This window comes from Aspergillus aculeatinus (genome assembly GCF_003184765.1).
Source record: "Aspergillus aculeatinus CBS 121060 unplaced genomic scaffold BO66scaffold_62, whole genome shotgun sequence".
Taxonomy (NCBI): domain Eukaryota; kingdom Fungi; phylum Ascomycota; class Eurotiomycetes; order Eurotiales; family Aspergillaceae; genus Aspergillus; species Aspergillus aculeatinus.
In genome coordinates this window covers 115,395-142,318 of record NW_020291531.1, presented here as the reverse complement: position 1 = coordinate 142,318, position 26,924 = coordinate 115,395, and the positions used below count along the sequence as shown (strand labels likewise).

General features: G+C 53.4%; 7 protein-coding genes across 7 annotated transcripts; 3 read left to right on the top strand and 4 right to left on the bottom strand.

Moving 5' to 3' along the window:
• Positions 1 to 427: 427 nt before the first annotated feature.
• Positions 428 to 4,039, bottom strand: chsF (chitin synthase CHS3; the record flags this gene model as incomplete). The annotated part of the gene is made up of 2 exons (XM_025644176.1): positions 428 to 1,265; positions 1,332 to 4,039. The coding sequence occupies 2 exons, from the start codon at positions 4,037 to 4,039 to the stop codon at positions 428 to 430; spliced, it is 3,546 nt and encodes a 1,181-aa protein (XP_025499376.1).
• A 4,656-nt stretch (positions 4,040 to 8,695) lies between these two features.
• chs3 (putative chitin synthase activator (Chs3)) lies at positions 8,696 to 10,820 on the top strand (the record flags this gene model as incomplete). The annotated part of the gene is made up of 2 exons (XM_025644177.1): positions 8,696 to 10,535; positions 10,591 to 10,820. 2 exons carry the CDS (start codon positions 8,696 to 8,698, stop codon positions 10,818 to 10,820), a joined length of 2,070 nt encoding a protein of 689 aa, XP_025499375.1.
• A 1,643-nt stretch (positions 10,821 to 12,463) lies between these two features.
• On the top strand, positions 12,464 to 13,631 carry BO66DRAFT_474956 (uncharacterized protein). Its single transcript, XM_025653182.1, has 4 exons — positions 12,464 to 12,523; positions 12,681 to 12,862; positions 13,174 to 13,251; positions 13,314 to 13,631. Exons 2-4 carry the CDS (start codon positions 12,767 to 12,769, stop codon positions 13,329 to 13,331), a joined length of 192 nt encoding a protein of 63 aa, XP_025499374.1. The 5' UTR covers positions 12,464 to 12,523; positions 12,681 to 12,766; the 3' UTR covers positions 13,332 to 13,631.
• Positions 13,632 to 13,877: 246 nt separating this feature from the next.
• On the bottom strand, positions 13,878 to 15,060 carry BO66DRAFT_207969 (uncharacterized protein). The gene is made up of 4 exons (XM_025642578.1): positions 14,954 to 15,060; positions 14,618 to 14,899; positions 14,410 to 14,537; positions 13,878 to 14,332 (listed from the first exon to the last, which is right to left on the bottom strand). The coding sequence occupies exons 2-4, from the start codon at positions 14,699 to 14,701 to the stop codon at positions 14,296 to 14,298; spliced, it is 249 nt and encodes an 82-aa protein (XP_025499373.1). The 5' UTR covers positions 14,702 to 14,899; positions 14,954 to 15,060; the 3' UTR covers positions 13,878 to 14,295.
• A 3,104-nt stretch (positions 15,061 to 18,164) lies between these two features.
• Positions 18,165 to 20,396, top strand: btgE (putative cell wall glucanase (Scw11)). The gene is made up of 2 exons (XM_025642577.1): positions 18,165 to 18,595; positions 18,647 to 20,396. The coding sequence occupies exons 1-2, from the start codon at positions 18,406 to 18,408 to the stop codon at positions 20,311 to 20,313; spliced, it is 1,857 nt and encodes a 618-aa protein (XP_025499372.1). The 5' UTR covers positions 18,165 to 18,405; the 3' UTR covers positions 20,314 to 20,396.
• A 2,324-nt stretch (positions 20,397 to 22,720) lies between these two features.
• Positions 22,721 to 24,218, bottom strand: BO66DRAFT_395367 (60S ribosomal protein uL4). The gene is made up of 4 exons (XM_025648206.1): positions 24,067 to 24,218; positions 23,880 to 23,974; positions 23,661 to 23,811; positions 22,721 to 23,601 (listed from the first exon to the last, which is right to left on the bottom strand). Exons 1-4 carry the CDS (start codon positions 24,174 to 24,176, stop codon positions 22,839 to 22,841), a joined length of 1,119 nt encoding a protein of 372 aa, XP_025499371.1. The 5' UTR covers positions 24,177 to 24,218; the 3' UTR covers positions 22,721 to 22,838.
• A 702-nt stretch (positions 24,219 to 24,920) lies between these two features.
• Positions 24,921 to 26,792, bottom strand: BO66DRAFT_395365 (lytic polysaccharide monooxygenase AA11 family protein). The gene is made up of 2 exons (XM_025648205.1): positions 26,679 to 26,792; positions 24,921 to 26,528 (listed from the first exon to the last, which is right to left on the bottom strand). Exon 2 carries the CDS (start codon positions 26,408 to 26,410, stop codon positions 25,103 to 25,105), a length of 1,308 nt encoding a protein of 435 aa, XP_025499370.1. The 5' UTR covers positions 26,411 to 26,528; positions 26,679 to 26,792; the 3' UTR covers positions 24,921 to 25,102.
• Positions 26,793 to 26,924: the final 132 nt, after the last annotated feature.

The following is a 26,924-nucleotide window of genomic DNA, read 5'->3' as shown; positions in this document are numbered from 1 at the left end:
TAAATCGTCAGGACTGGGTAGAATACGATATATAGTTACAACCCCAAACCAAGCTCATCCCACAAGATCTTGCTGCCGCTTCCCCTCTCATTACCCTGCTATGTCCACTACCCCGTTCGGCTCGATGACCATCTGCCACATCAAGATTAGATCCAAGAAATAGAAGTGAACTTCGCTTGCGCATTATTTCCGAGGGAGTTACCGTCTGCCCCCAACACAAAAACACAAAGCAAAACTGTACAATATAAAAAACAATCGTCTCGAACACGCATCGACTAATTTACCCAGAGTATGGATTATGCTGAGGTTGGTAGGGAGGATAGCTGGCTTGCATTTGCATGCGGAGGCGACGGTCTATTCGGAATCAATGTTAGTACAGGTTCAATGCAAGTATTAAAGAAAGAAATGAGAAGGGTGGAAGAAGCGATTAGGTTAGGCAAGCCATGCCTTTGAACGCACCTTTCTCGAAATCCCGCCACCGTTTCATCGTAATCTGACTGCTGTCAAACTCGCCCTCGCCCGCCTCGTGGCCCTTGTCTTTGCCGCCCGCCGTCTGCCGCGTGTCACCCCAGCTGAAATCATCAAATTTCCAATACGAGTACGTCGGCAGCACGAAGTTCCACACGGGCAGCGACAGCAGGTAGATCAACATCCACAGCACGTACACCATCCTGTGGGCAGTCACCACCACCAACACACCTGGTAGTCCCAGGATCAAAGCTAATAGAACCAAGGGCAACACCTGGACGGGCCGGTGGACAATGGAGTTGATCACAACATAAAAGGTGAAGGCGATGGCGGCGGGCAGCACGAGCGTGCCCACCAACTCGATGAAAATGACGAATTGCATGCTGAAACAGAAGGTTCCGCAGAGGTCGCGCACCAACACCAACTCCATCAGATTGTGCACGGTACTGTTGATCCATCGCCGGCGCTGAGAGAGCAGCACCATGAACTTGTCCGGCACCTGGGTCTTGCACACGGCCTGCGGCACGAAGATCTGCTTGCGCTTGGGAAAGGTTCGGAGCATGAGTGTCGACAGATAGCGGTCCTCACCCAGGAGAAGCAGGTTCTTCTTATGGAGTGTGTCCACGACGTTCTCTGAGTAGTGCTCGACCACATCAGGGTTGGCGAGAATGGGAACCCAGTAGTTTTGCCCGCCCTTGGGCGCTTTGATACGATACATCGAGAAACATCCTGGAAGACAGGTCACACCACCAAAGACAGATTCGAATGACTTGGCCTGGTGATGAGACACAAAGTATCTAGATGGTTGGTTAGTTTGGGCCCACAATAAGAACAGAGAAGTAAGTAGAAGAAGAGAAGCATACTCAAACACCTGAATCATCGTCACCCAACTGTCGGTCTTGTTGGCAATCTTCGTCTCGCCACACAGTCCCATAACATCCGGATCTTTCACCATCGCCGAGATCATGTGCGTCAGACTGTCCGGAAACACTTTGGTGTCTGCATCGACACATAGAAGAACCTCGTAGAAGTCCGGCGGAATTCCGGTCACCAGCCAAAGCCCATTGAACATCTCAAACTCCAGCTCCGTCATCCGTTCATCGAACATTACCTTCTGCAAGAAAGACATCAAAATGATCTGACTATCTCTCTTACCACGGTTACCGGGTTTGGACTGGGTAGCTTCCGCCGGTGTCCCACATTTCACGACGATCATCATGGGCACGCGCTGCTGCTTTTCCTCGGGAATGATCGAGTTTACGCCGTAGTCGTAGAAGCCGGCGTAGACCTTGGCCATGTTGTGCCGCTTGGATCCGGTGGCTACGGCAACATAAGAGAAGGGCTGGACCTCGTCCATCGGGACGATCGGATCACGCATCATGCGCAGAACAATCTCTGGGGTGGAAAACTCCTCGCCTTTACCCTTAATCATTCCATCACAGATCACGATAATGGTTTTGTGGCTGTTCGGGTAGTCTGTCATGGCAATTGAGTCCAGCGTGGAGCGAATACCCTCTTCACCTTCCGAGTAACAAGTTACCAGACATAAAGAATGAGCCAAGGGGAAACCATACGGCTGCCACTCGGGAGGGGGCTGAGGAATGACCGCTTCATGAACGAAGCCACCTAATCCAGCAGACTCCGATTCCGGCATCGCAGTTGAGTACCGAGAGTCCTGAAGTGCCAAGCTAGATCGACTCGCTGAGTTGGCATGGCGCGAACCATCAGCCGTCAAACTACCTCCGCTTTCGTTGTAGTTCTGCCTGTATACGGAGTTGCTCCCACCGGGTACCAAGCGGGTTGTCGAATTCTGACTGGCCATCGTCACATATTGATATTTCTGCTTGCCCCCGTTGCTCACGGTGTATGGACTGGAGAAGCGAGACGTGGTAGGCAAGAAGCTGGCCCTCTTACCGGGCCGCTCCAGCATAGTCGGGTCTGCGACTCGTGGTCCCGGGCGGTAGATATCGTTCGACCAGTCCTCGATTTGCTGATTCCGCGTTTTGGAGTCAGCCGCCATGCTAGTCCGAGCTGGGGCGTACTGCTTGGCCAGGAACCACTGGAAAAGCAAAGCAAAGATAAATTTCACCACAACAATCGAGAGGATGAAGATCAGTGATACGTAAAGCACCACCTTGGAAGCAATACAGCCGACCGTGTCGGTGTCGATGCTGCCGACCTTGATGATCTGAGACAAACACTTGCCGATCTTTTTCTCCTCGCCAGTCTGCAGATAGTACGTGAGATCGACCCCGCGCACGGCCGAGTTCTCGCGAAGCTCATCAAATTTCTTCGGATATTTGACCTGCGTTGTGTCAAACCACCGTAGAAGATCCAAATCCAAGACATTGCCAGAGTAGACGGCAAGATTCCTGCTCTTATTCTTGGTGTCTTCCCACGTGTAATACACGTCACCGGAGCTTTTCAAGTTATAGAACGACTTACGAGCCGAACCGGAAGTGTGACAGGCCCAGCCGAGGTAGTAAGACTCCGTCGTGTTCGGCTCGGACGAACCGTCCTGGTTGAACGCATGACACGGGAAGTACCACGCAAGGTCGCCATCTGAGTTTGTCGGCACATCGGATCCATCGGCAAGAGTAATCAAGCCCTTGCACTCCCCATTGACCTCCTGAAAGAAGAAGCTACCGTCTTGGCCTCCGTATTTATGCGACAGGTCCCAAAGCACGTTAGTCCCAGCCGGAATGCCCGCGGCCGCTGGGTGCGTCGAGTGCGACAAGTCGTATGCCTGACCGTGGAAGATCATGTAGCTACTACTGACTTCATTGACCCTAAGCCGAGTCGGGGGAGTGCCGCAAACGGTGGCCGTGAAACCGAAAGTGAGGAAACCGACGAATGCCCCGATCAGCAAGATGATACTGATCAACCCAATCTTCTCCCGCCAGGCGCTTCTCTGGGCCTTCTGCGGCATGCCGAAGCACCTCAGGATAAAATCGGGGGCCCAGAAAGTGATGATGGCGCAATACGTGGTCCAGGGACTGGGTGGCCGGACCTGCTCCAGCGCCTTCTGGCGTTCTTTTTCTGCTGCAGCAGCCCTCTTCTTGATTCTGCGAGATGGTCTTCTCTTCTTGATGCGACGTTTTTTAGGGGCCCTTTCCATCGGCTGATTGACATTTCCCTGAGTGACGTATACACCTGTCTTCCCTTTCGATTCCGAGCTTCGCGAGCTATTTGTGTCCGCTTCCTGCTCGCGACCCATCATGGGCTCGTCCCCGGTCTGGGACGGGTAGGTCGGCATGTTCTGCGACTTCTGGCGATAGTGGTAATGAGGATGGTTCTGGTCCACTCGGGTGCGTTCCGGTTTCACGAAGCTCTTTCGATTCCTCGAGTCTGTCCCCCAGTCGCCCCTCTCCACATCCGCATCGCTTCGTCTCCTGGAGCTGCGTGAGCGATGGTGCCGGTGATGGCGATGTCCCGACGGGGAGCTGTCTTCGGGATCATGGTGGCCTGTCGACTCGCGGGTACGGTGGCGCCTCCGGGAAGATTCGCGATACGAGTCAAATGTTTCTTCTCGTCGCGGGGAAGCCTTCCCCGGACGCTGAGGTAAGGACATGGCCCTGATGCCTGGGAGTTTCAATTCGGATTAGTGATTCATCGCCATCGGTCGCAAAGGCGCAGGATATTTCTTGAATGTATGCGAACAAGGTAGAATTCGAAATGTTGATTTGGCGCGTGGTTTGCATGTGAAATGCGGACAGTTGGGGGAGAGTGATAAGATAGCATCAAGGAAAGACCTCACCCACCTTCACCTCAGCATAAACAACAGTTGTGAGGAACGGGCTTGCAACAATCTGGTCCGAATTTCGCCTCTTCGTAGGCAGGAGACACTTCTCGCCGGAAATGCAGACGATGCGCGCAACAGCTGCTGGCAGCTCCGTGGTTGGATGCCAGGAAATCCTCCGTGGACAAGCAAGCCAGGAATGAATGTGGAGAAAGAGGAAGAGATTCCAGCACAGAAAGCGAGCGCGGATACAACAGGCGGAATTTTTGCTGCCAAGGAACGAGCGACTGTAGCAGACCAGCGAGATGAGCGAGCGAACGCAATGGATGAAGAGCAAGTGGTGGAAAAGGAAAGGAGAGATGGGTGAAACCACGGCGCTGCGGGCGATAGTGCGGAGTAACCAGCAACTAGTGGTGGTAGTCCCTGTAGGCTAGATAACTTAGAGGCTAGCAGAGAAAATGAAAATACGGGAACCCAAGATTGTTCAACCAAAGGTACCGTCCGTTTCCAAATATTGATAATTACGCCGGGTCTCTTTCCCACGTTGCGCCAGAAGATCACGGGGGACCCGTTTCTTATCGTTGCCAAGCCAGTCGAGTCGGGCCCATCCGATCAGCGAAGGAAGGCAAGAAAGAAAGAATGCTGGTGGGGTAGAAAAATGGCAGGCAGCGGTGACAGATGATGGGAGGAATGTAGACTATGAATAAATGCCACGAGAAAGAAGAAGGATAAGAATAGGACGGAAGGAAATTGATGGTTGAAAGATGACGATGACTGGCCTATGGCATGAAATGAGATGAATGGGATAAATGAGATAAATCCTGCGTACGGCGTACTGTACACAAACAGTCTTCCGGTACATGTGAGTGTGCTGCTGCGGGCGGTCGCTAGGGGCAATGGATGGCCTGAGGTGTGTGCCCCGCTAACAAGTACTAGGTAGACTAGTTAACTATCAGCCAGACCAGCGAATCTTACCCACACACAAAAGAATGGTCGGAGCATCTCCAGAAAGAGATATAAGTTGAGTATGATGCTGGTAGATAAGAGTCTATCAATCTCACACTCTCACACCCTGAATCCCTTCCCTTCTCAATTCTGAGACAATCAGGCAGAGACTGGTAGAGAGAATGGAGAAGCATGCAGTCCAAGCTGAGGTATCCAACCAAGGTCGAGAGCAAGACCCTGGCTTGATTGGGGTTTTGTGCTCCGGCCGGGCGGACTGACCACCGGGCTTGATCGGGCTTAGTGGGTTTCACACTCACTCACCTCTGGCACATGAAGCTCCGCCCCCTCGTTAGATAATCAGCTCATCAATCACTCATTCAATTGCGCTACAATTACTCTGTACTAGTGCAGTGGCTCCGTAAACGACCATTTCTTGATCAGTCATTACAACCAGCAGCACTGACTCTTCCAGTGATTGTCAGTTGATTCCTTCTCAAGACTTTCTTAAAACGTCAGTGTCAACCGTGTCAACATCGGTCAACCTGCAGATCTTACGGTCGGTCGATGACACATTGTCTCAGCATGTACATACTTAGTACTCCGTACATACAGTACGTACTGTACATAAATACCCGAACCATTCCTACCATTCCTACACATGCACCGTTCTATTTTTGAAGACGAATCGGGTGGACTCGTCGCCACACCCTACCCGCAGGGTCCAGTGACTCTCAGGTCTTTTCCTCTCGGCTCCGTTTCTTCGGTTGACTCCATCGATGAACGTCTTGCTGGTTCAAAATGGTCTCATCGTACCTGGTTACACCTGATAGGTCATACGCTCTCGCTCACCGTTTGCTCAGCCCGATGGGAGGCAAAGTGGTTGCCTGGCTCGATAGACCGAGAGCAACGAGCCTGTTGTCCGTGGGTGGCCTGTGCGTGGAGTGGTAATCTTATCGATGGCTTCTTTCGTTGGGCTGACAGTCGGCTTGAGCATAAGAGGCCTCAAATTAAGGGGTCTTGTTCATTGTCTACGAACCTCGAAGCCAACAGTCAGTGCTAGTGTGGATCCATCAACTTATACTTCCTCGCAACCCAGTCTCGAAGGCTAGGCCCCGACCCCCGGCCGAACCAATTCGTCTGCTGCAAGTGTGATGGGTCACCTAAGCATCGCATCTGATGGACCCTGATCTTCGACGACAGGCCTGCATGTCGGCGACCGGCCCTGTACTGGGATAAAGCACCCGGCAAACCGACCAACGCGCATCTAGAGTGGTTATCAGCTGTTATCTGGACTCGACCCTCTAGCCCCTTCAGTTATGATGTCAACTTGACAGTCATCCTTAAATCGACGACCTCCCACCAGTAAACGGTTATTGCCCGACAACCTGTGCTGATTGTCGTCTGGAAACCACAGCAGACTGACTTTTTCTTGGCTTTTACTGCGTCGTTGGTACCCTTCTGCTACTCTGCTCGTCGGGATTTGCTACACCGCTTCGTGTGCACCGCAAACGGAAGCTTTCTTCGACAGCGTGAATATGCCTTGGGACTGTCTCTTATGGCTTCAGGGCGAACTGTGCACCACCGCCTCGATACACACGCCCAATGCGCCATTGTCGAAGGGTTACATGCGTTGCATGAGTACACACTTAAATTGCGTTGTTGAAGAGTCGGTCCATCGCGTCGGCGTCGTCAACTTGGGTGAGTCGCGAGATGCGCGGAAGTATAACATTCAATAGCTATGTGTTGCCGCTGATGAAATCGTGATTACTCCGATCACCCCGGGTAAACAGCAACCTACCCAGGAACAGGTCCCTAAGTTGTCATGAGCTAATCAGCTAGATTTTGATACGTCCTGGCCGATGACACACATGTAGTCACTCTGCGGCGGGAGCCACCCGAAGAGCAGGTTCGACAACCTTCGTCGTTTCACGGAATGGTGCTCAGGAGCAACCCAATAGGATTTGTCGTCGCGATCAAATCTGGAAGCAGCCGGCAAGCGGGGGAATCGCTACAGAGGTACTGAATCACGGTCAAGCCGACAGGATCGTCAGGGCTTTGTGTCCCGGCTGACTATACCCGTCGCTAATAGTGACTGTTAGCGATAGTGTGGCCGCCGTAGCCTAGCGCTGAGCTGCAGTAGTCATTTCCGAGTGGCATCTCATGACCCCGCGGTTGAACAGGCTAAAAGAGTTGTCCCAGTCAATGCGATGCGAATCGGGCTCGATGGAAGGCTGGAAGCGCCTGCGCGATCTTCATCCGAGGATCCTTTGCATTCGCGACGCCCCGTGGGGAAAAGGAAGCGGTTATTGGCACTCTTGGCAGGAATGCTTTGATAGGCTGTAGTCCAATGGGCCTAATATCGATCATTTTAAGAGGTATTAATAGTTGCTGACGTGGTGGTTTTTCTGACGCCGCAAACTGCTCGGCAGATGCTATAATCTCGTTTGGAAGTCAGAGTCATGGCGACATCAGCATCGGTTTGTCTACTAAGCAGCCATCTCATTCGCCTGAAGGCATGGATGAACAGCAATAAAAGGGCACCGGTGACGCGACTTGGATCATCAGCGTTCAGTCTCAATTGAACTGCAGCGAGACTAGATATTAAATGAGAGGAATGCCCGGATAGGGAGAGGGGGAACGGAGGCCTGGAGTGAAAGAGTGAAACATACATTGGCAGTGCGTGCAGCAGCAGCAGCAGCAGCAGCTCGTAATGTTCCCAACGCCTCTCCGGCGCTATTTTTATTCCGAGCCACTAAAGCCACTGACGAACTACTGACTAACCTTAGAGGGGCTTAGTTGCTGAGCTTACTAGTAAGTTTTGAGGGGCCACCGGCACCAAAAGAGTCAAAAGACAAAAAAGAAACCACTGTGTTTTGTACTGTTCTGTTACTATGAGTACATACTGTGAATACAGAATGACTGCCAACTGACTAGTCTAGTCTCTCTCTCTCTCTCCCTCTCCTTCCTGTGGCCCGTCCGTCCCTTCTCGCCATTTCCTCTCTTTTTCTCATCACCGCACCACAACTCTTTCTTCCCCTCCTCTCTCTCTCTCTCTCCCTCTCTCTCTTCCCTTCTAGCGGTGTCACTGTCGTTTGTGTCTCCCCCCAAGTCACCGACTCTCGTTGGTCCTTAGCGAATCTCCTTTCGTTTTTTGTTTCGGGCGGAATGAACTCTCGGAAGTACCGATCATCACCACGGTTCCTTCAACAGATTTGACTAGGTAAGCCTGTCTATCCTACCCGGTGGACCCCCCGATTTTCGTCCTCTCATTGACCCATCGTCTCCAGTTTCTCCACATCCTCCCAGTCCCTGGTCGCCTGATAACCGGTGCACATCCCATCTCTCGTTGACGTTGTTCTTGAATCCCATCAGTCGCTCCAGAATAATACCCTCGCCTTTCTTGACCTGCCCCATGGCTGCCTACATGTCCAGCGCTTAGACCCTGCCAGTCTGCCACGCTTAGATCTTGCAATCCAGATTGACAATTTGGAGAACTCAACTCGGAGGATTACGTACAACCCCAATTAGTGAGGAGTTGCTCCAATGGCGAGCACTGAGGCCAGTAGGTATTCTCAGCCGCTGCCTTCCCCTCCTCCGGTCTATCTCCGTTCATCCCCGCCCTTTCTCTCGTCGCGTCACGAAACTCCCCGACGTCCCAGCTCGCATCATCAGTTGAAAATGGTTTCCACGCGCGAGCAATCGCCCCCGTCTCGATCGCTAGCGACCGATGGAGAGACACATCAGCCTGTGCAAGTTCCGAGAGTGCGGATCCATGGCGAGGTAGACCAGCCGGTGCAGAATTTCCACGACGACGAATATGCTTTGTCACTTACGGGCGCTGCCTTTTCCGACTTGGCACTTGCAGAAAAATCCCCGACGCACGGGAAGGATATCGACAATGCACCTCCACGTGAGGGAGAACTATATCGGGCTCCGCGGCCGTTAGTGTACGGCCACACGCCCACGAGCAGTGGCTCGTGGTCCGTGGTCGAACCCAACTCCCGAGAACAACCCGACAGCCTTGCAACTACCAGCTCCTCCTCCGTCGACCAAGCAGCTCCGAAAGAGAATGAGCATGTGTCGCCCCGGGAAAGTCTGGATAGCAGCGCAGAGCCGCCCGAGGTCTATGAGCCCTTGCACTATCACCACCGTCCCTATGAGGTTCCTTCACAGTCCTCGGCCACTGGATCCGGGGAGAACGTCTCGGGCACGAACGGCTATTTGAGCGCCAGGCCCCGACCGCGGTCGACGTACTCCTTCACGTCCAGCGTCGGCGAAGGACGCCATCGGTCCCCTCACCTATCCCCATACCTTCAGGGCCGCTCATCCTCAAGAGAGTCTGTTGCATCACCCGACGTTCGGCCACTGTCTTTTGTCGATCAGCTCAACAGCCACTACCCGCAACCTGGTCCGGCCCCCGTGCAGTTCGGGAACTCCCAGCTGCAATCAGCAATCGGCAACAATGCTTCGCTGCTGAGCCACAAGCAAACGTTCGACATGTACCTGGCGAATGTCAAGAAAACGGATGATCCGGCCGTCCAGTATGAGTTTGCCCTGTTCATGGTCAATGCCGCGCTGGACATGCCACCGGAAGGGCTTGGAGGCGATGCCTCTGCGGTGTACGGACATAAGGCTGCAGAGATCACTCGGGGTGGGTTGCTGAAAGAAGCGAAGTCGATCCTCCAGCGGCTTTCTGATCGGAGCTACCCATTTGCGCAATACTACATTGCGGACGGATACGCGTCAGGATTGTTCAGCAAGGGCAAGGAGGATTATGACCGAGCATTCCCGCTGTTTGTGGCCGCCAGCAAACACGGACACGTCGAGGCATGCTATCGGGCGGCCCTGTGTTTTGAGTTTGGCTGGGGCACTCGGGTGGAGGCTGCCCGGGCGCAACAGTTCTATCGGCAAGCAGCATCTAAGAACCATCCGGGTGCTATGCTTCGGATGTCCAGGGCATGTCTTGCGGGCGACATGGGTCTCGGCAAACGGTATCGCGAGGGGATTAAGTGGTTGAAGCGTGCGGCCGAGTCCGCGGACGAGCAGTACAATTCCGGTCCGTATGAGCTCGGATTGCTGCATGAAACGGGCTACGGCGATGACGTGTTTCTGGATCCGTCGTACGCCGCGCAACTGTTCACCAAGTCGGCGGACCTGGGGCATGTGGAGGCCAGCTATCGCCTGGGAGATGCATACGAGCACGGCAAGTTGGATTGTCCGCGAGACCCGGCTTTGTCGATTCATTTCTACACGGGTGCGGCACAGGGGGGCCATCCTTTGGCCATGATGGCTCTTTGTGCTTGGTATCTGATTGGAGCGGAGCCTGTCCTCGAGAAGGACGAGGAGGAGGCGTACGAATGGGCCAAACGTGCTGCCGAATCCGGTAAGTCGACTTGCTTTGGAGAGGTTTGTTCCGATGCTGACCCTATGTTCGACAGGCCTGGTGAAAGCTCAATATGCCATTGGGTATTTTACGGAGACGGGCATTGGCTGTCGACGCGACCCGCTGCAAGCCAATGTATGGTACGTTAAGGCGGCCGAGCAAGGCGATGAGCGGGCGAAGAACCGGCTGGCGACTATTCGAGCGGCCGCGGATGGAGTTGCACCAGGGCAAGGGGCTGCGGATGCGGGGAAGGGCAAGAAGTCGAGTGGGAAGACCGGTAAGTAGTTTGGTGGTTTGACGTTTGAATGAAATAAAACTGATCGGGATACAGAGGGTAAATCGAAACGCTTCAGCATTTTTTGATTGTGCGTGCACGAGATGTCTGGCGACTTTTACAGTCCTTCCACTACATGCGTGACCATTTAGCCCAGTTTTTGTTTCTTGATTCTTGGTTACATTCTTTATACCAGAGGGATTTGGCATTCTACATAGCACAGCAGCACAGCACTTGCACTGACTTTTGGACACATCTGACTACTAATGAGCTTGTATATTTGGGATGAGTTTTGGTGTATGTATGCATAGTCGGGTTCCACATTTGTACCAGCATGAACTTTTGTGTGTTGAGTGCGGCAGTTATTTGTGGGGTTCGAGATATACGGCGAATTGACTCTTCACATGCATCGGCGAGTTGATTCTTTTGTGGGCGGATGGTAACATGGAAGTAGCGGGGAGATATAACAGAGCATCTGACCGACTGAGTATATCTGCAGTAGGGAGCTTTATACACGGGGCATCTGACTCCTGAATAGTAGTACGATGATCCGTTCGCTTGGGTAACCATTGCGATCGACAGGTGAACTAACTAGGAGAGAGTCAAGCGACCGTACTCCACCTACGGCACTGATAGCATGGTTTTTTGGTGAAGTTGAGATAGATGGAGATGAGATCAAGCCTCGACCGAATGTCAGGATAATGATGATATGATATATGATGTAGGTATTGCGTACATGTCAGGGGATGGATAGATAATGCTTCAGCCCCTTGAAACCAAAACACGCTGCTAACTTACTCAGTACTCACCGAGCACAGTACTGTACCTACTCATACGTGCGATGTCCAACCGGACACTCCACGATCCTGCAGCACCGTTTCGTCGCTAGTGTGCCCGCCAAGCGCAGAAAGCAGGGAAACTATTGGGCTTTGGACGTGACGATCTCAGTCTGAGTCTCTGATGGAGAATGAAAGTCACGAAGTTTGGGGTCGGTCGGGGGGGGAGGAGGGGGGGGTTGGCTGTCACTCGCGGCGCCCGAGTTGCCCTGCTTGAAGGGAAACTGGAGGCAGGAAACCTCACTGCCAGTGGCCCCTCTTTCCCGCCCCCTCCCTCCTCCCCTGCCGATCCACACCTTCCCTCCGCAGGGATTCCCGCGCCGATCCCGCCGATTACTGTTTCACGGGTTTGCTGCTGCTGCTGTTGTTGTGAGTACGGAGTAGCTAGCTAACTTCTAGGTTATTGTAACTTACCGGCTACTTTTCCAACACCTACAGCACTGCAGCACTACTTCGTACAGTCCCCATTTATTCCATGTGCAATGTGAAGACCATTTCCAAAAATAAATCCAATCCCTCCACAAGGTTAAAAAAGAGAAAAAAAGTACCCGACCGGAAACTTCCCACACGTCCTAAGTAAAAAGCCAAGGCCACCACTGCACTGCACTCCACCTACACCTCAAACAGGAGCAGGAGGGAAGGGATCTACAGACAGACACACCTTCATAAGGACGTTAGGTTTTCCTCCCGGAGGGGCGCGTCATTGTGTTTTATCCCTACCTGGAACCTTAACGAGAGCAATCACATTTTCCCGTTCGTGATTCCATTTCCCATCCCTCTTTCCACATTCTTCTTCCGGGTTGAGCTTCCCACGTTGTTGTTCCTCTGCTTCATTCCGGCGGGAATTGATTTTTGACAGTTGACTATTGATAGTATTGGTATGTGTCAGCACCTTCCAATTGTTTGCACATCCCATCCTTTTGGTTGGGGGTTCGGTGGTGTCGGAGATTTTGCTTGGATCTCGCCGAAGGTTGGGGGTTTTTGGTGTAGTGCGTGCTTGCTTGCTAACTCTTGCTGTGGTATGCTCTCTTGCAGATTCTATTTCCAAACCCATACCTCACCCATCCAAATCGCTCCGAACCGAACCGAACCTTCAGACTTGATCACAGTTCCATAACAAAATGCGTTTCCTCGCTGTCGTCGCCCTCCTCGCCTCGTTGACGGCCGCCCGTCCCGCGGAGAACGGGATGTTCAATATCGAGCTCTCGTGCGTTGGGGTGCGTTTCTTCTCCCTCTTCTTCTTTGGCTTGTTGCTGCTTTGCTTTGCTTTGCTTTGCTTCCTGGTGGGCATGGGGGAGGGGTTGAGGTTGTGCCTCTTTCTATACCCGGGGTTCGTTTGAGAGAATGGGTTCTGGGTGCTGGATGAGATCTATCCGGATGAGCTTTCTCGGGAGGTCACGGCCGTCCGCCCCCGCCTAGTCCTCTCAAGGAGGCATTCCAGCTCCATTGTGATGCGGATCCCGTCCTCCCCTGCCTATCCATAATGCTCGTGGGAATTGTATGGAGGATGTACTGACATGAGCCGCAGCTGAACGACAGAGCGTGCGTTGCTAACGCGACGAGCGGTATGGGATGCTGCGTTCCCTTGTATTGCGGGGCTGATCATGTGAGTTGTCTTTCGGTGGTTTGGCGATTGGGATTGCGGGGTAGAGACTGACGCGGTTGTAGCGGTGCCATCGTCCTTGATTTGGGGGTCGCAGTTCGTGGCTGAGTTTTGGGGGTGGGCTGGTTGCTGGGTTGTTAGGTCGTGGGTCATGAATCGTGCGCTAGGAGGTTGCAGTTCATGGTGTTTGGGTTTGGATGGACTGATATCTGCTTGCTGCTGGGGCGGTAGTTGTGAAAGTTTGAGGACTATGGACATGGGATGGGTAATGGATGGAAGTGGGGAGATTCAACGGCAGACTAATGAGTGGAACTAATCGTGCTTGCGAGGTGAGGTTCGCGGAGCGCTCAATCAAACCGGGGTCTTCGATTCCCATGCTTACCCATGCGTTGTTCGGTTGTATTTGTAGGCTTTAGAGAGATTTGATGCCGTGTTTTGAGGTGCTTTGGTAACTTCTCTCCTCTTCATAGAGCAGGGAGACCCTCGTCTGAAGGAGGTTCGGTGATAACAGCCTTCGTTCAGGTTGAGGAATAGCTTGTGCTGGGTTGCGTTAGACAAGCAATGACCCCGTATGAGTTTGTTCATGTGTAGGTCTGTCAAATCTCGATGTTGAGCTGAAATTCATATCCTGAGTCCTCTTCCCGCATCGTCTGACGAAGAAGCACCAAGTACTACTGATATCATAGGGCTACCGCTACTTGCCAGTACGAGGTATAGACAAGCGTAGATCCGATATCTCGCACAGATACTGTACCTTACATCCATACATACATATACCACAGCATACCTGATCGTGACCCCCTCCCCTCAAGCAAACCCATACCTGATCGATCACACCCACCTAAACCTACACATCTCCACCAAGAAAGATCCCACCTCAACTTTCCAACCTCGACAAGAAAGAAGCACCTCGACGAATAATATCACGCGATGAATTCCAACCCTAACCTCCAACACCCACGCAAACATACACATAAGAATAGTACAACGAAGCCAACCATAAGCATGCCCATTATCTTTCCAGTCCAACCTCAGGACCCGAATCATCTAATCCGTCGGAGGCCGGTACGAACCCCCCGTGAACCTAACCCACGTCATACGATCAGCCCAACCCTCAACCCTCAACTATACCCCGAGAACAACAGGAAAGGAAATACATACCGACTCCACAACAACCCGAACAGCCCCTGCGACGAGTCGGCGGTGCTGCGCTTCGCCCACCCGGAGTCGACATTGTAGCGCTTCGTGTCCTGCAGCCCCGCGAAGAGGCCTCGGCCTGCGGTTGCGTGCTGCGCGCCCATTGCTTGTTAGTGTTTCGTTCAGGGTGAGGTGGGGGTTTGGTTTGGATTTGGGTTTGGGGCAAACGAACGTGTTTAGGCCGATCCTTGACCCAGAGGTCGGCGCCGAAGTCGTTCTGTAGGCGGGATTTGGAGGTGCTGGTTGTGTTGGTCATTTTGGGGTGGTCCAAGTTGGTTGTTTGTGTGCTTCTTTGGGAAGGGTGTGGGATGGACTCGGGAGGGGTTGATCGTCTGAAGAAGGTATTGTATGGGAGGTAGTGGTTGGTGATTCCTTGTAGAGTATACTTTGGGTGTTGGTTTGGATTCAAATCCCGATTGCTTTGCTTGATGCTGAGGGTGAGGGGACTCGGGATCTGGTGAGATGGTTATATACTGCTGTCTCGGGTTGGGTCTACTATTCTACCTACTCTACTCTGGAGTGTACTTGGGATATCGTCTCATCCCGGGGAAAGCGACCGGATGGTGCGGTTCCCGTGCGATTAGGCTCGAGATACGAGTGTAGGATGAGGGTGGTTCGATATTCGGGCCATGTTGTCGAGGTGAGCGGTTGGAAGGACGGAGCTGCTCGGGGGTTCTGTTCCGGGTGAGGTCACCTTATGGATGCGGCCAGGTTGAACCGGTAACGAACCGGTTGGGGTTGGTGAGGTCTGTCCGGGGTAGGGTGTGCTCTGGTATCACGAGGCTGAGAATGCGTGGGTGCATGGATGTATGGGCTGTCGGGTTGACATGGGTGGATTGCACCAATGGGGTGCGTGGGATTGGTGAGATTGGTTTGGTTTGCTGCGAGCCTGGGAAAGAGCCTACTCGTGGCGGTGGCTGGGTTCGCTATGCGGTGTGCATGGGTACCGTATGCTCAGTCCATGTGGCTGTTGTGGTTGTGGTTGTGGTTGTGGTTGTGGTCGTGGTCGATGTGGGTATGGCATGATCGGGATGGTGAGATGTGGTGGTGATGGTACGGTCTGGCTGGCGTCGTACGATGGGGTCCCGGGGGTTTGGGTCGGTGGTTTTCTGTGCTTCCTAGGTGACTTGGGGGTAAGAAGTATACATTTTCAAGGTTTGGAGTTTTTCCCTCTCCACTGAGGACTCCGTAGACCGGAAGTGGTTGTGTTGAGGTGGTGGTTGTGATGGCGATGGCGGCGGTGGTGGTGTTGAGTCGGGCCATGATCGTTGCTGGCGATCAGGTCACTGGCCAACCACTGGGCGGGAATTATAATGTCTACTCCAGCAGGTCTATAGCTTGGCGACCGAACGTTAACTACCCATACTGAGTAGCTTTACTATATAAGGTACAGTAAAGTATGACTGCGACTGCGACCTCACTCTTGTCTTGATTCCGCGCACTTATGTAGTTCATGCCTCAGGCATCCGCATCCGCATCCCCATCTGCATCCGCCTTCGCATCCGCCAGCCGGTGAGAATCTTCCAGAATCCAATCCCCGTCAGCACTACGGAGCACTCTGCGCCCCAATCTGCTGCGCCCCATCCGAAAATGCTCTGAATAGCACTGGCGGTGCACATGACAGTCACGCCCCCAGGATCCCATTCGCATTCTTTATACCCGCTTCCCACTGAATCAGGGGTAACCCACGTAGACTTGGCTGCCACCGTGTCTCACACCCAACCCGAACTATTGATTTCGCGTATTGGCGAATCCATTCAACTTCGCTCCTCTGCCAGCAACAGACTCAGGCCAAGCTCAATCAGGGGCACCTCGGTCCGCAGTGGAGGACCAGCACTGACTCGGTCCAGACCGGGCTGACCGGGTGATGATCAAAAGAAGGAAATGAGCAGTGATCGTCGACATCCTCGAGAAAAGGCAAAAAAAGGTGGTGAAAAACTCAAGAGCATGTCGAGGGTTCTTGTACCTCGAACTGCTGGTATACTGCGTATGTGCTAGGTGGCAATCCCTGAGGCTGAGGCGGAGGCTGAGCTGAGGGACCGATCAGATGCAATTCCATCCTCCGGATCGTCTGGGGTAGACTAAAGCAAGCCCCTTCCCCTAAGATCCTAGAAACGAGGGGCACGAGGAGGCGACTCTGACACAGCACACTCCCTCTTTCGCCGCCGTGGCTTCGGTTATTCGGCTGCTGCTGGGTAACCTCCAGCTGTCACCGTTGCGATGGGCTGCAGTCTACTCCACCCGAGCGAAATCAACATGGTCCTCGAAGCCGAGGGAGGGCCAGAAGGTGGTGATGGGGATCGGCATTGTGTTTAAGCTGCCCTGCACGCTAGATTCACCTGCCGGAGCATCGATCACCGTGAGTGTTGGCTCTATTGACAATTATTGGCTATGTGTTGGAGCAAAGTTATACCTCAGAGTAAAATTTTCAGGGGCGAGCGGCTTGGACTCCAGGATTTCGACTTAACTCGAGATGATATATCCTTTCCGTATACCAAGTCTCTGGGCAACGCCATGAATGTAGCGGAGCGGAAGGGATAATATCTATCACGACGGTGTTGAAGGTGCTGTGTTGCTTTGCTGTGTTGTGTGTTGCTATTTCCAGGCACCTGGCATAGTGTCTTTGCCTCTTTTCTGGGCCAGCGGTTTCATCTAGTCTTGGAGGCCCAAGTGAAAACCTCCTGAAATCTCACGGCCCCTCTTAGGCTGACTGTCCATTGTATCCATTGGCCTGTTGGGTGGAGGGCCGGAAATTAAGCAGTTGATGCATCCAATGGCTGGCTCCAGGGCTGAGGGAAAGAGCCCCGCCAATCTGCCCGATCGGGGAAAGCGTCAACAGCAAAAGTTTCCTGTTCCTTGCAGCCCGCAAAAACACCCCAACTCATTATTCATGGTTGAGATGTGATCCATCACCACTACTATAGCACTCTGATAGGAGACTTGAAGGTTGAATCAGATACTATCAGGGCAGCTAAGTTGATTCTCCCGTTCTCTCAACTCTATTCTTCGATAGCATCAGTGATCTTCCTGGAGTTGTTCATGGAAAATGGTTGTTGGTGTAGTTCGGTTTAGAGTTTTCTTACTGTTCCACCTGAGCAGTCAACTACTTACTCCGGAGTACGTACTCTGTATACGGGCAGGTACCAGTAATTACCTTTTTGATAGATAGACTGTTTGCTTCAACCTTCAAGCACTGCAGCTACTAGGTAAGTCGTATAGCAGTCCCAAACCGTCCTGCGCCATGCACCATGCATACACAGGAGGTTGGCCGAGATAGTCCCATAATAACCAACTTTGCAACCCTTCTAGATCCCTAATTGTGTACAGGACCTATTTATGCTTGCCCCCACATCTTATTCCCCCCCATCCGAGTCCATCGTGAAACCCGCCACCAATCGTGGTCCGGCAGTGCCTGGCAGCCCTGAAAGAAGTTACACACACCGCCCCCCTTTTGTGAATTATGGTGGATTTGGGTGAATTGGTGTTGCTCACCTCACTTGCTATCTATCCTCTTTCCTCTTTCTGTCATTTCAGTTCTTGTCCACAATTGGGGCCGTTTTGGCCCAGAACCTGCATCGGTTAGTGCCAATCACCAGCCATCCCGTCTCCAGGGGCGCCACCATCGATTTTGCTTTCTTTTCTACCGCCCCATCGCCCCGTTCATCTTCTTACTTCTTCCCTCCTTCCCCCCTCTTCTTTCCCTTCTTCTTCCTTTTCCTCCTCTCACCTGTTCTCTCCTTCATCCCTCGAGCGTGTCTCGAATTGTTTTCCTTTCCAAGGGTCGGACCTGACAATATACTAGAGGCCAACGCGCTTCCAGTTCTCTCCTTCCCTGCCCACATTCATTGACCACCGCTTCACTCTTTCAGCGGGCCCTCATTGCGATTACCGGATTCGGAACATCACCAAAATCACCTCACCAACCAATTCATCCTCAGCCCTCTTTGCCAACCTCGCAAAATGAAGGGTGCTTTCCTTGCTACCGCGGCCGCCGCCCTCGTCGGTACGGCTCTGGCTGACGGCGCTCACCGTCGCCATGCCCACGAGCCCTTCCACCAGCGTCGTGCCGTGCAGGCCGGTGCTTCCTCCGCCTCCGAGGAGACCTGCGGCTGCACCACCGAGGTCGTCACCGTCTGGGGAACTCCTACCCGTGAGTTTCTGCCTCTTGCTCTGGTGAAGTGAGTCGTCTAACCTCTTCCAGTCGTGCCCGTCTCTACTGCCACCGAGACCGTCGTCTCCGAGGTCGTCACCACCCTCCACTCCACCAGCTACACCACTGTGACTGTCGTTGCTACTCCTGGTGAGTCGGCAGCTACCGTCCCCGCTGGAGGCTCCCCCGGTGAGGCTTCTACCACCACCCCCGAGGGTGTTGAGGCCACTGGCGTGACTGGCGCTACCGGTGCTACCGGCGTTCCTGCCGTTGAGACCACCTCGGCCCCCGCTGCCGTTGAGACCACCTCGACTCCCGCCGCTGCCGTTCCTACCTCCAGCGCCGTGGTGCTGCCCACCCCTGATGTCACCACCTTCGCCTCGACTGGTGTCTACACCATCCCTGCGTCCACTGTGACCGTCAGCGAAACCACCCAGGTTGTCACTCCTGCCGTCACCACGCTGCCTAGCGGTACTCACACCATCGGTGGTGTGACCACCGTTGTCGAGACCTCGACCACCATCGTCTGCCCCTATGCCACCGTCAAGCCCTCGGGCACCACCGTCACCAGCGTCATTGAACACACCACCTACTACTGCCCCGCCGCTGGTACCTACACCATCGCCCCCACCACCACCTATGTCCCCTCCAGCGCTGTCGTGACCTACCCCGCCGTGTCCACCGTCACCCCGGGCGTCTACTCCCACACTGCCGAGGTTGTCACCGTCACCGTCACTGACTACACCTACACTTGCCCCTTCAGCGGCTCCACCAGCTCTGCTGCTGTTGCCGTGACCACCCCCTCCGCTGCCGCTGCTACCACCACCGTCGTCCCGGCCACCACTGCCGTCCCCGCTACCTCCAGCGTCAAGGCCAGCACTGTCTCCAGCGCTGCTGCCAGCTCTTCCAGCGCCGCTGCCACTGGTGTCAGCGCTACCGGCCTGATGGGTATGACCTACACCCCTTACACCAACGACAACGGCTGCAAGTCCACTGCCACCATGACTTCGGACATCAAGACCATCGCCGGCAAGGGCTTCACCCACATCCGTCTCTACTCCACGGACTGCAACACCCTCGAGGTCATTGGCGAGCTCGCTGAGGAGCTCGGCCTCAAGCTGATCCTCGGTATCTACATCTCCAGCACCGGTACCTCGGGTGCTGAGAGCCAGGTCACCGCCATCACCGAGTGGGGCAAGTGGGAACTGGTCAGCCTGATCGTGGCCGGTAACGAGGCTGTCTCCTCCGGATACACCGATGCCAGCTCGCTTGCCAGCTTCATCACCTCCTGCAAGAGCACCTTCGCCGCCGCCGGCTACACTGGCCAGATCACCACCACCGAGCCCGTCGACATCTGGCAGGAGTACGGCGCCAGCTACCTGTGCGACGCCGTGGACATCCTTGGTGCCAACATCCACCCCTTCTTCAACGCCCAGACCACCGCCGAGGAGGCCGGTACCTTTGCCAGTGCCGAGTTCGCTCTCCTGAAGACGATCTGCTCTGGCTTGAGCATCATCAACCTGGAGACCGGCTGGCCGAGCAAGGGTAACGCCAACGGTGCGGCCGTCCCCGGTGCCTCCGAGCAGGCTACTGCCATCAAGGCCATCCGTGAGGCCGTCGGTGGCGACTCCGTCTTCTTCTCGTACGCCAACGACCTGTGGAAGAGCCCCGGCGAGTACGACGTCGAGCAGTACTGGGGTTGCATTGACCAGTTCTAAGCATCTGGAGCTGGATCTGTACAGTTAAAGGCCATGTGTTGATTTGATTTGGCTTGGAGTTTATTTTCTTTTTCTCGTGGGTCCATCGTCGCGGGTGCATGACATACGATCGGACTGTCAACCTTTTTTTTTCCTTCTTCGTACACTTGGACCAATTTGTAGTAGATATCATTTTCTTTCTGACTGACTTCTGATCAATGTGTCTACTCACCGGGTGCATCCGCCTTCCTTCCACTTCAGAGTTGTATATGCTAATTTCATTACGGATTCACGATGAAATATGTCGGACAATGTTTGTAGAGATTTGGTGTAGTGGTAGACATGGTGACGTGAAGTAATCCGATGATTGGGCCCTTGGGAGCTTGGATCGGGCTCGCTTTTGTGGGGTTGTGTGGTGTGGTCATTGTGCAGTGGGATGACATTTTCAGGTCAAGGTGCATGGATAGATTTCACCGAGACTCCATGGTGAATTTCTGGGTTGAGCTATGCAAGGGACTCGATGAATGATCAATGATCATCAATGCTTGTGAGGGAAATTGTGCATCCAAGCTGATGTTGCGGTCAAAGACAGCCTGCTGACTAACGCAGAATCCTGCCCAGCACGACAGCAGGAGTCAGGACAAAAGTACGTCTGTACAGCAACTGAGAGTACATGTTGGGTTGAAGGGACAGTCACTACTAGTCATTAGGCGAATGCGGAAAAAGGAAACAACCAAACAGAAGAAAGAAAGGAATCCTTCCATGAATAATGTTCAATAAAGGCAGTATCATCTGCAGTTGATGAGATGTAGCCGACGATCCTTCGTTCCTACTGTGAAAGTACTGTGACAGTGGCAGAAAAACCAAACCAAACCCCCACCCTCCACCATGTGACAGGCCCGATGCACGTTCTCTTTCCATCCATGATCGGTTCCCCTCACTCAGTATTAGTTATTCAATCCACTTAACTTAACTCAACTTACCTCTTACCAAGTTGGTCTTCCTGCACCCTCCACTTCCTCTTCCCTTGGCCTTTCATTGCATTTGCCCACTCTGCAAATGGAATAACATTCGAAGTTTCCCCGTTCCCCTCCGATCCTTCTCTTTGCTTTTTCTTGTTTTTTCTTGCACCTCTGGGCTGCCTGTCTCGCTTGAAGTCTTTCCCCCAAAAAAAAAAAAAAAAAAAAAAAAAAAAAAAAAAAAAAAAAAAAAAAAAAAAAAAAAAACCCACCGACCGGACTACACGACCAGGCTATAGCACATTACTTGATGAACATATAAGGGAACCCAGTCAATAATGGCCCGAGCTTTTGATTCGATTACGCGTAGGGGTATTCCAATTCTGCTAGGGAATAACAACAACAACAACAAAAACCACCCATAAATTACCCAGCCGAACCCATACCAAACACCTCACGCACAACCACCACAACCAACAAAGTAAATCGACAGGCCTAAACAAACCCGGCTGGCGATGCGCAAAACAGACCCTGCACACAAACCAAACGTAAACATCTACATTAACCCTGGTGGAATGAACTGGCCTCGGAGCCGGAACTTACTGTACCCACAGCAGGGCGTCGGATTTAGGCTCAGCTTCACGAGAAAGCTAAGTTGATTAACTTGGACAGTTGATCAGTTGGCCGGAAGGTAGGGAGTAGTTCGTGCGTTTAGGTCGTCATCACATGAAACCGACAACCGACAACCGGACCGGCAAACAAGAACAAGAAGACCAAAACCACCGGCAGAAAACTCAATCACACAGGTAATCTATTAGCCCCGGGTAGATTGATTGTCAGGGGTTCTGGGTTGGGGTGGCTTGGCTTCTAAGGTACCCTTTCGGTGAAAGGGGTCATGTTCTACTGGTTGGATGCAGTGGGTTGTTTTGGGTGGTCGAATGTTACTTTTTGTTTTTTTTTTTTGGTTTTTTTTGTTTTTTTTTTATTATTTTAGCAGGGGTACTGTACTAGAGTTGAAAGAGGCTGGCTGGCTGGCTGGGCTGAGGTTGAGGTTGAGGTTGAGCTGGACTGGACGTTCGGGATGTCGGGCCGAGATAAGTTTCATGATGAGGTGATGTAACATCATGCAGCTTCGGGTTATATGGGTCGATGGGTAAGGTTGGTTGATGGTTGGCAACGGACGGGATGAGGGATTATTGGGATGCAGGACGGGAACATGCAAACGAAAAAAAAGGATGCAGGATTCGTGATTGCGATCCTTTCGGGTTGAGGTGTTCGGGTTGGTTGTGTTGCGTGCTGCTATTTTGAGGTGGTGACACTAGCAGTGGCCGACAGAAATCTCTGTCCATCATCCGCGAGAATAATGTCAGACGACTACCGGTGAAGCGATCAGCATACGCCAAATACTACAATCGCCAAAACTACGTTAAACTACTACACATGAAACCCGCAAGTAACTACAAATCCATCTCATTAAAAACGTCATGGGGTATTGCAAATCCTGTTCATTTGCTCTTGCTACCAGTTTTAGAAAAAAGACCACATTAGAAAACGCAAACACTCATCGGACCGTCATCCAAGAACCGTCTAAGCCTCGTAGAGGGTGTTGAGGAACTGCTTGGAGACACGCTCGGGCTTGCCGCTCTCAAGGGGCTTCTGGCCGAGCTTCTCCTTGGAGAAGGCAGCGGCGTAGGGGTTGAGGCGGAGCATGACCTGCTTGTTGCGGAGAGGGTTCTTCTTCTGGACAGCAGCGCGCTTGGTGCGGGCCTCACCCTTGGGAGCGCGGAGCACGGACTGGATCTCAGAGGAGTTGATGAGACGGGCCAGGTCGGCGTTGGCGACAAGGTTGGAGGGAAGGAGGTAGTCCTTCTTGAGGGCGGCGGGGGTGGTGGTGCTGCCGTAGACCTGGTCAAGGGCCTCGAAGGCGGCGGAGGACCAGACGACGAAGCGACCGAGGTGGCCACCGGGGGCGAGCTGGAGGAGGTTGAGGGAGAAGACGGAGGAGGTCTCGACACCGGGGATGTTGCGGAAGGCACGGACGAGCTCCTTGCCATCAACCTCGGGGTTGTAGACAACGAGGGGACCGCGGCGCTGGCGGAAGCGGCGGTTCCTCAGCTTACCCTTACCAGCACGGAGCTTGCGGGACTTCTGGACCTTGACGAGGTCGGCGCCAGCACCGATGGCCTGGAGGAGGGCAACGGCGGCCTTGGTCTTGCTGATGGCAGCGTTCTCGAAGGTCTTGGACTCAACGACGAGGGGAACCTCGGGGACGTTGGCGACGCGGTGACCGCGGGCGAAGAGGAGGGAGGGAACGGAGGAGGCAGCGAGGGCAGAGGCGGTAGCGAAACGTCTGCAGGCAATCCTGGTCAATTTCTTCCTCCCATGCGCGAAGAACGGTGTATCTCATACCTCTGGCCAACGTTGACCTTCTGGTGCCACTTACGCCAGACCTTGGTAGGGGCGAACATGCGACCGGAACGGCACTGGTTACCGAAGGCAGCCTGACCAGCACGGTGAGTACCACCACCGGAGACACGGGGGATACGAGCGACAGCGCGACCTGCAAATCCGATCCCGATCAGTCCCTGAAAATTCTGCCTCCCCTCTTCAATTCAAGATCCAACGTACCGGTACCCCAGGACTCAGCGGAAGTCTGTTCACCAGCCTTCTCGCTCACGGCATAGGGCTGTCTCTTGTTCTTGGCAATGCCGGTGTGCACCTGCCTGTAATTCGCAATCCGTCAGCCTCTTCCATCCCGGTCGAAAACTTCTTCTTTTTCTTCGTGTCTCGGATTCCCTAAGATCGAATAACATACTGAACAATGTCAGGACGGATGGGCGCAGAGAAAACGGCGGGAAGGGGAGCAGTGGCCCCGCTGGGCTTGCCCTCGGCCGTGGCGATGGTGACGGTAGGACGAGACGCCATTGTTGTCGACGGGGGTGTGGTGGTCGTTATCGTCGTTCGAGGTTGAAGATCGAGTATCTCAAAGATGAGCCTGCGCAAATTTTCGCTTAGCCCGAACCGCCCGTCGTGGGTGCGGCAATGCCCTAGCCCTGATTTCTGTTTTGGGAGCCCGCCAGCTGGCCGCCAGAGCGGGCTGATGCCTGAGGCGGGAACAAAGTGTGGAGTATTTGAGGTTGCGGCTCCACCAACGAGATCTTAGACAGAGCATAACTTATACTCCGATCATGGTCTCGTACTCCTCCTCTTTGTCCTGCGCAGTACGATACTGCTAGACAAAATATATGGTCAAGATGCTATCATTGCTTCACGTGAGCAGAGATGGTATCAGCCAATCCAACGTTTCTGACTGAGCGTAAGACGCGGTTCATGCATGATGTACCCTGAGCAGGGCAAGGATACATACACAATGGAGCCGCCGGTTGAGTAGTCCCCGGTACTTGGTCAATGCAGACAGGCTTGGATGCTGTCTATGCTAACACTGTCCATTCAGCTATGACCAACTTATCGTGGGATAAGCATGATAGAGGATGTCTGCAATCCTACGAAGCTGTGTACTCACTCCAAGAGGAATTATCCAATACAAAGATTACACAGAATATCCATCGCATCATTTAGTGCTATAATGACCAATCAACGCACGCGACAGTTAAAAGTACTCAACGTTATTCCGCCTTTCCCAAAATCACGAACCTACAAGGAACAAAGTCACTGATACTGACCAGCAGTATATTCTCCTATCTCGATATGCTGTATCTTTTTCGGGTCTTGAATGTACAAAAAGAGCGAGCCTCCGAAGGGCCTTTCACATGCGTATGCATAGTGGGTGAAAATGAATGTTTAAATGAAATCATGAAATTCGTTATGAAATAAGGTGGTGTTTGGAACGTTTAAACGTGTTGGTGACCTCCGTGGGCACGGCGCCTGGCGCGCATCTCGGTCACATCGCGCTTGGACTTGGCAGTAGCGATGGAGAGGTCGGCGCTCTGGCCTGGCGTGCACTGGGTGCCGCTCGCCATAGCCTGGGAAGCGGTCCACTTGCCGTTGGCGCAACGCTGGAAGGAAGAGCCATTGATGCAGTTCCACTGGCCCTCCGTGCTGCAAGAGCCGGACAGGGCACCAGAGGTCGATGTGCTAGTGCTGCCGGATCCAGAAGTACCCGATCCAGCGGAAGCTTGAGGGGAAGCTCCGGAAGAAGTTCCAGACGAAGATCCAGACGAAGATCCAGACGAAGATCCCGCCGAAGAGCCGGAAGAAGATCCAGACGAAGCAGAACTTGCTGCTGGAGGCGCCGCGTAAGCGGTGTTTGCAGCGGCCGTGGTAGTTGAGGCACTGTAAGATCCAGAGTTCGCATTGGCGTTGGCGACGACCGCACTAGAGACGGCAGCAGCTGCGCTCGATGCAGCACTCGAGCCGGAGCCAGAGCTGGAGCTCGTACCAGAGCTGGTCCCAGAGCTCGTGTCACCGGCACCACCAAAGGTAGCAGTACCAGTGCAGGCAGCGCTGCCCACGGGCGCCAAGTTGCTGGCCTCACCAAGGTACTGCACATCGGCACCAGGCTGGGGGAAGCGGATATCGACCCCCTCCTTGGTAGTGCAGCCGTTGACGTTGGCGACGAACATGGGAGGGAAGCTGGATGAGCGCTCCTCCAATTTCGGCATCACGCGGGAACGCTTGGAGCTGGAGCCGCCAGTGACCTCAAGAGGGGCGCAGTTCATGTACATCTCGCGGTTGCCGATGCGATTGAACCAGGTCCAGGCCAGAGTGTATTTGCCAGGAGTGATCCCCTCAGGAATGGTGTAGTTGAAGGAATATGGATCCACGCCATTGGGATTTGCGGGGAGGTTTCCGTCAACATTGGCAGGGCAGCCGCCCTCAAAGGACTTGATGACCATCCAAGATGAGTCTTTGGTAGGCTCTAGATCCGTGGTCAGACTAATCTGACAGGATCCTCCACCGTGGACGGCACTGCCCTGGAAGGTCAGGGGCATGCTCTCGCCAACAGCTGCCTTGTTCCATTCGGTGACTTGATAGGTGTTGGAACGGAGCTTGCAGGGGAAGTCACTGCCGTCAGCCGCCAGGGGCGAGTTGTTGAGAGTATCTTTGCCGTAAGGAACAGGCTGGGACATGATCATGTGTCCTTCAACGGCGGACAGGCCGAGTAGGGCAACTGCCACGAAAGTCGACTTGGAGAACATGGTGGTTGGTTCGTAAAGCGTAAGACTGTTCGACAGTTGGATAAGTGATGGTAAAATGGTGTTCAAATCGTGCCAGACGAATGGGAACAGATGTTTGAAGGTTTGAAGAATGGAAGAACTGATGTAGCTGGGTTAGCAAGGTGCTTTTTATATCTCGTACATATGAGTGTTGAAGATCAATGACCGATGCAATGCACAGGAGATCTCCGTATAGAAGACCGTGCATAACACAGGAGCATAACACATTGATGTGCATAGAGAAAATCACCTTTATGCAGACCGGACAACAAAGAAGCCACAGGTCAAAGAATGGTTTTGTGGCGGAAGATGTCACCAAACAATAGTTGTTCTTTATTGATTCGAAGGAAGGAATGTCGGAGACTGCCGCAGGCAGGTTCACCGCAAAGATGCAAGTAGAAGAAGGAGGGAAGGAAAAGAAAGACAGGACTAGCCTGCGAAACTGTCGAACAAGTGTAAAGGGTGAAAGGACTGAACGCTCCAGCGCGGGATGAGA

Coding starts and splice junctions, on each gene's coding strand:
- BO66DRAFT_474956 (XM_025653182.1), top strand. CDS start 12,767: ATGCGTTTCCTCGCTGTCGTCGCCCTCCTCGCCTCGTTGACGGCCGCC. Junction 12,863..13,173: donor TCGAGCTCTCGTGCGTTGGG/GTGCGTTTCTTC, acceptor CATGAGCCGCAG/CTGAACGACAGAGCGTGCGT.
- BO66DRAFT_207969 (XM_025642578.1), bottom strand. CDS start 14,701: ATGACCAACACAACCAGCACCTCCAAATCCCGCCTACAGAACGACTTC. Junction 14,538..14,617: donor TCAAGGATCGGCCTAAACAC/GTTCGTTTGCCC, acceptor ATGGGCGCGCAG/CACGCAACCGCAGGCCGAGG. Junction 14,333..14,409: donor TTCGGGTTGTTGTGGAGTCG/GTATGTATTTCC, acceptor GACGTGGGTTAG/GTTCACGGGGGGTTCGTACC.
- BO66DRAFT_395367 (XM_025648206.1), bottom strand. CDS start 24,176: ATGGCGTCTCGTCCTACCGTCACCATCGCCACGGCCGAGGGCAAGCCC. Junction 23,812..23,879: donor CGCTGAGTCCTGGGGTACCG/GTACGTTGGATC, acceptor TCGGATTTGCAG/GTCGCGCTGTCGCTCGTATC. Junction 23,602..23,660: donor AAGGTCAACGTTGGCCAGAG/GTATGAGATACA, acceptor GATTGCCTGCAG/ACGTTTCGCTACCGCCTCTG.
- BO66DRAFT_395365 (XM_025648205.1), bottom strand. CDS start 26,410: ATGTTCTCCAAGTCGACTTTCGTGGCAGTTGCCCTACTCGGCCTGTCC.
- btgE (XM_025642577.1), top strand. CDS start 18,406: ATGAAGGGTGCTTTCCTTGCTACCGCGGCCGCCGCCCTCGTCGGTACG. Junction 18,596..18,646: donor CGTCTGGGGAACTCCTACCC/GTGAGTTTCTGC, acceptor AACCTCTTCCAG/TCGTGCCCGTCTCTACTGCC.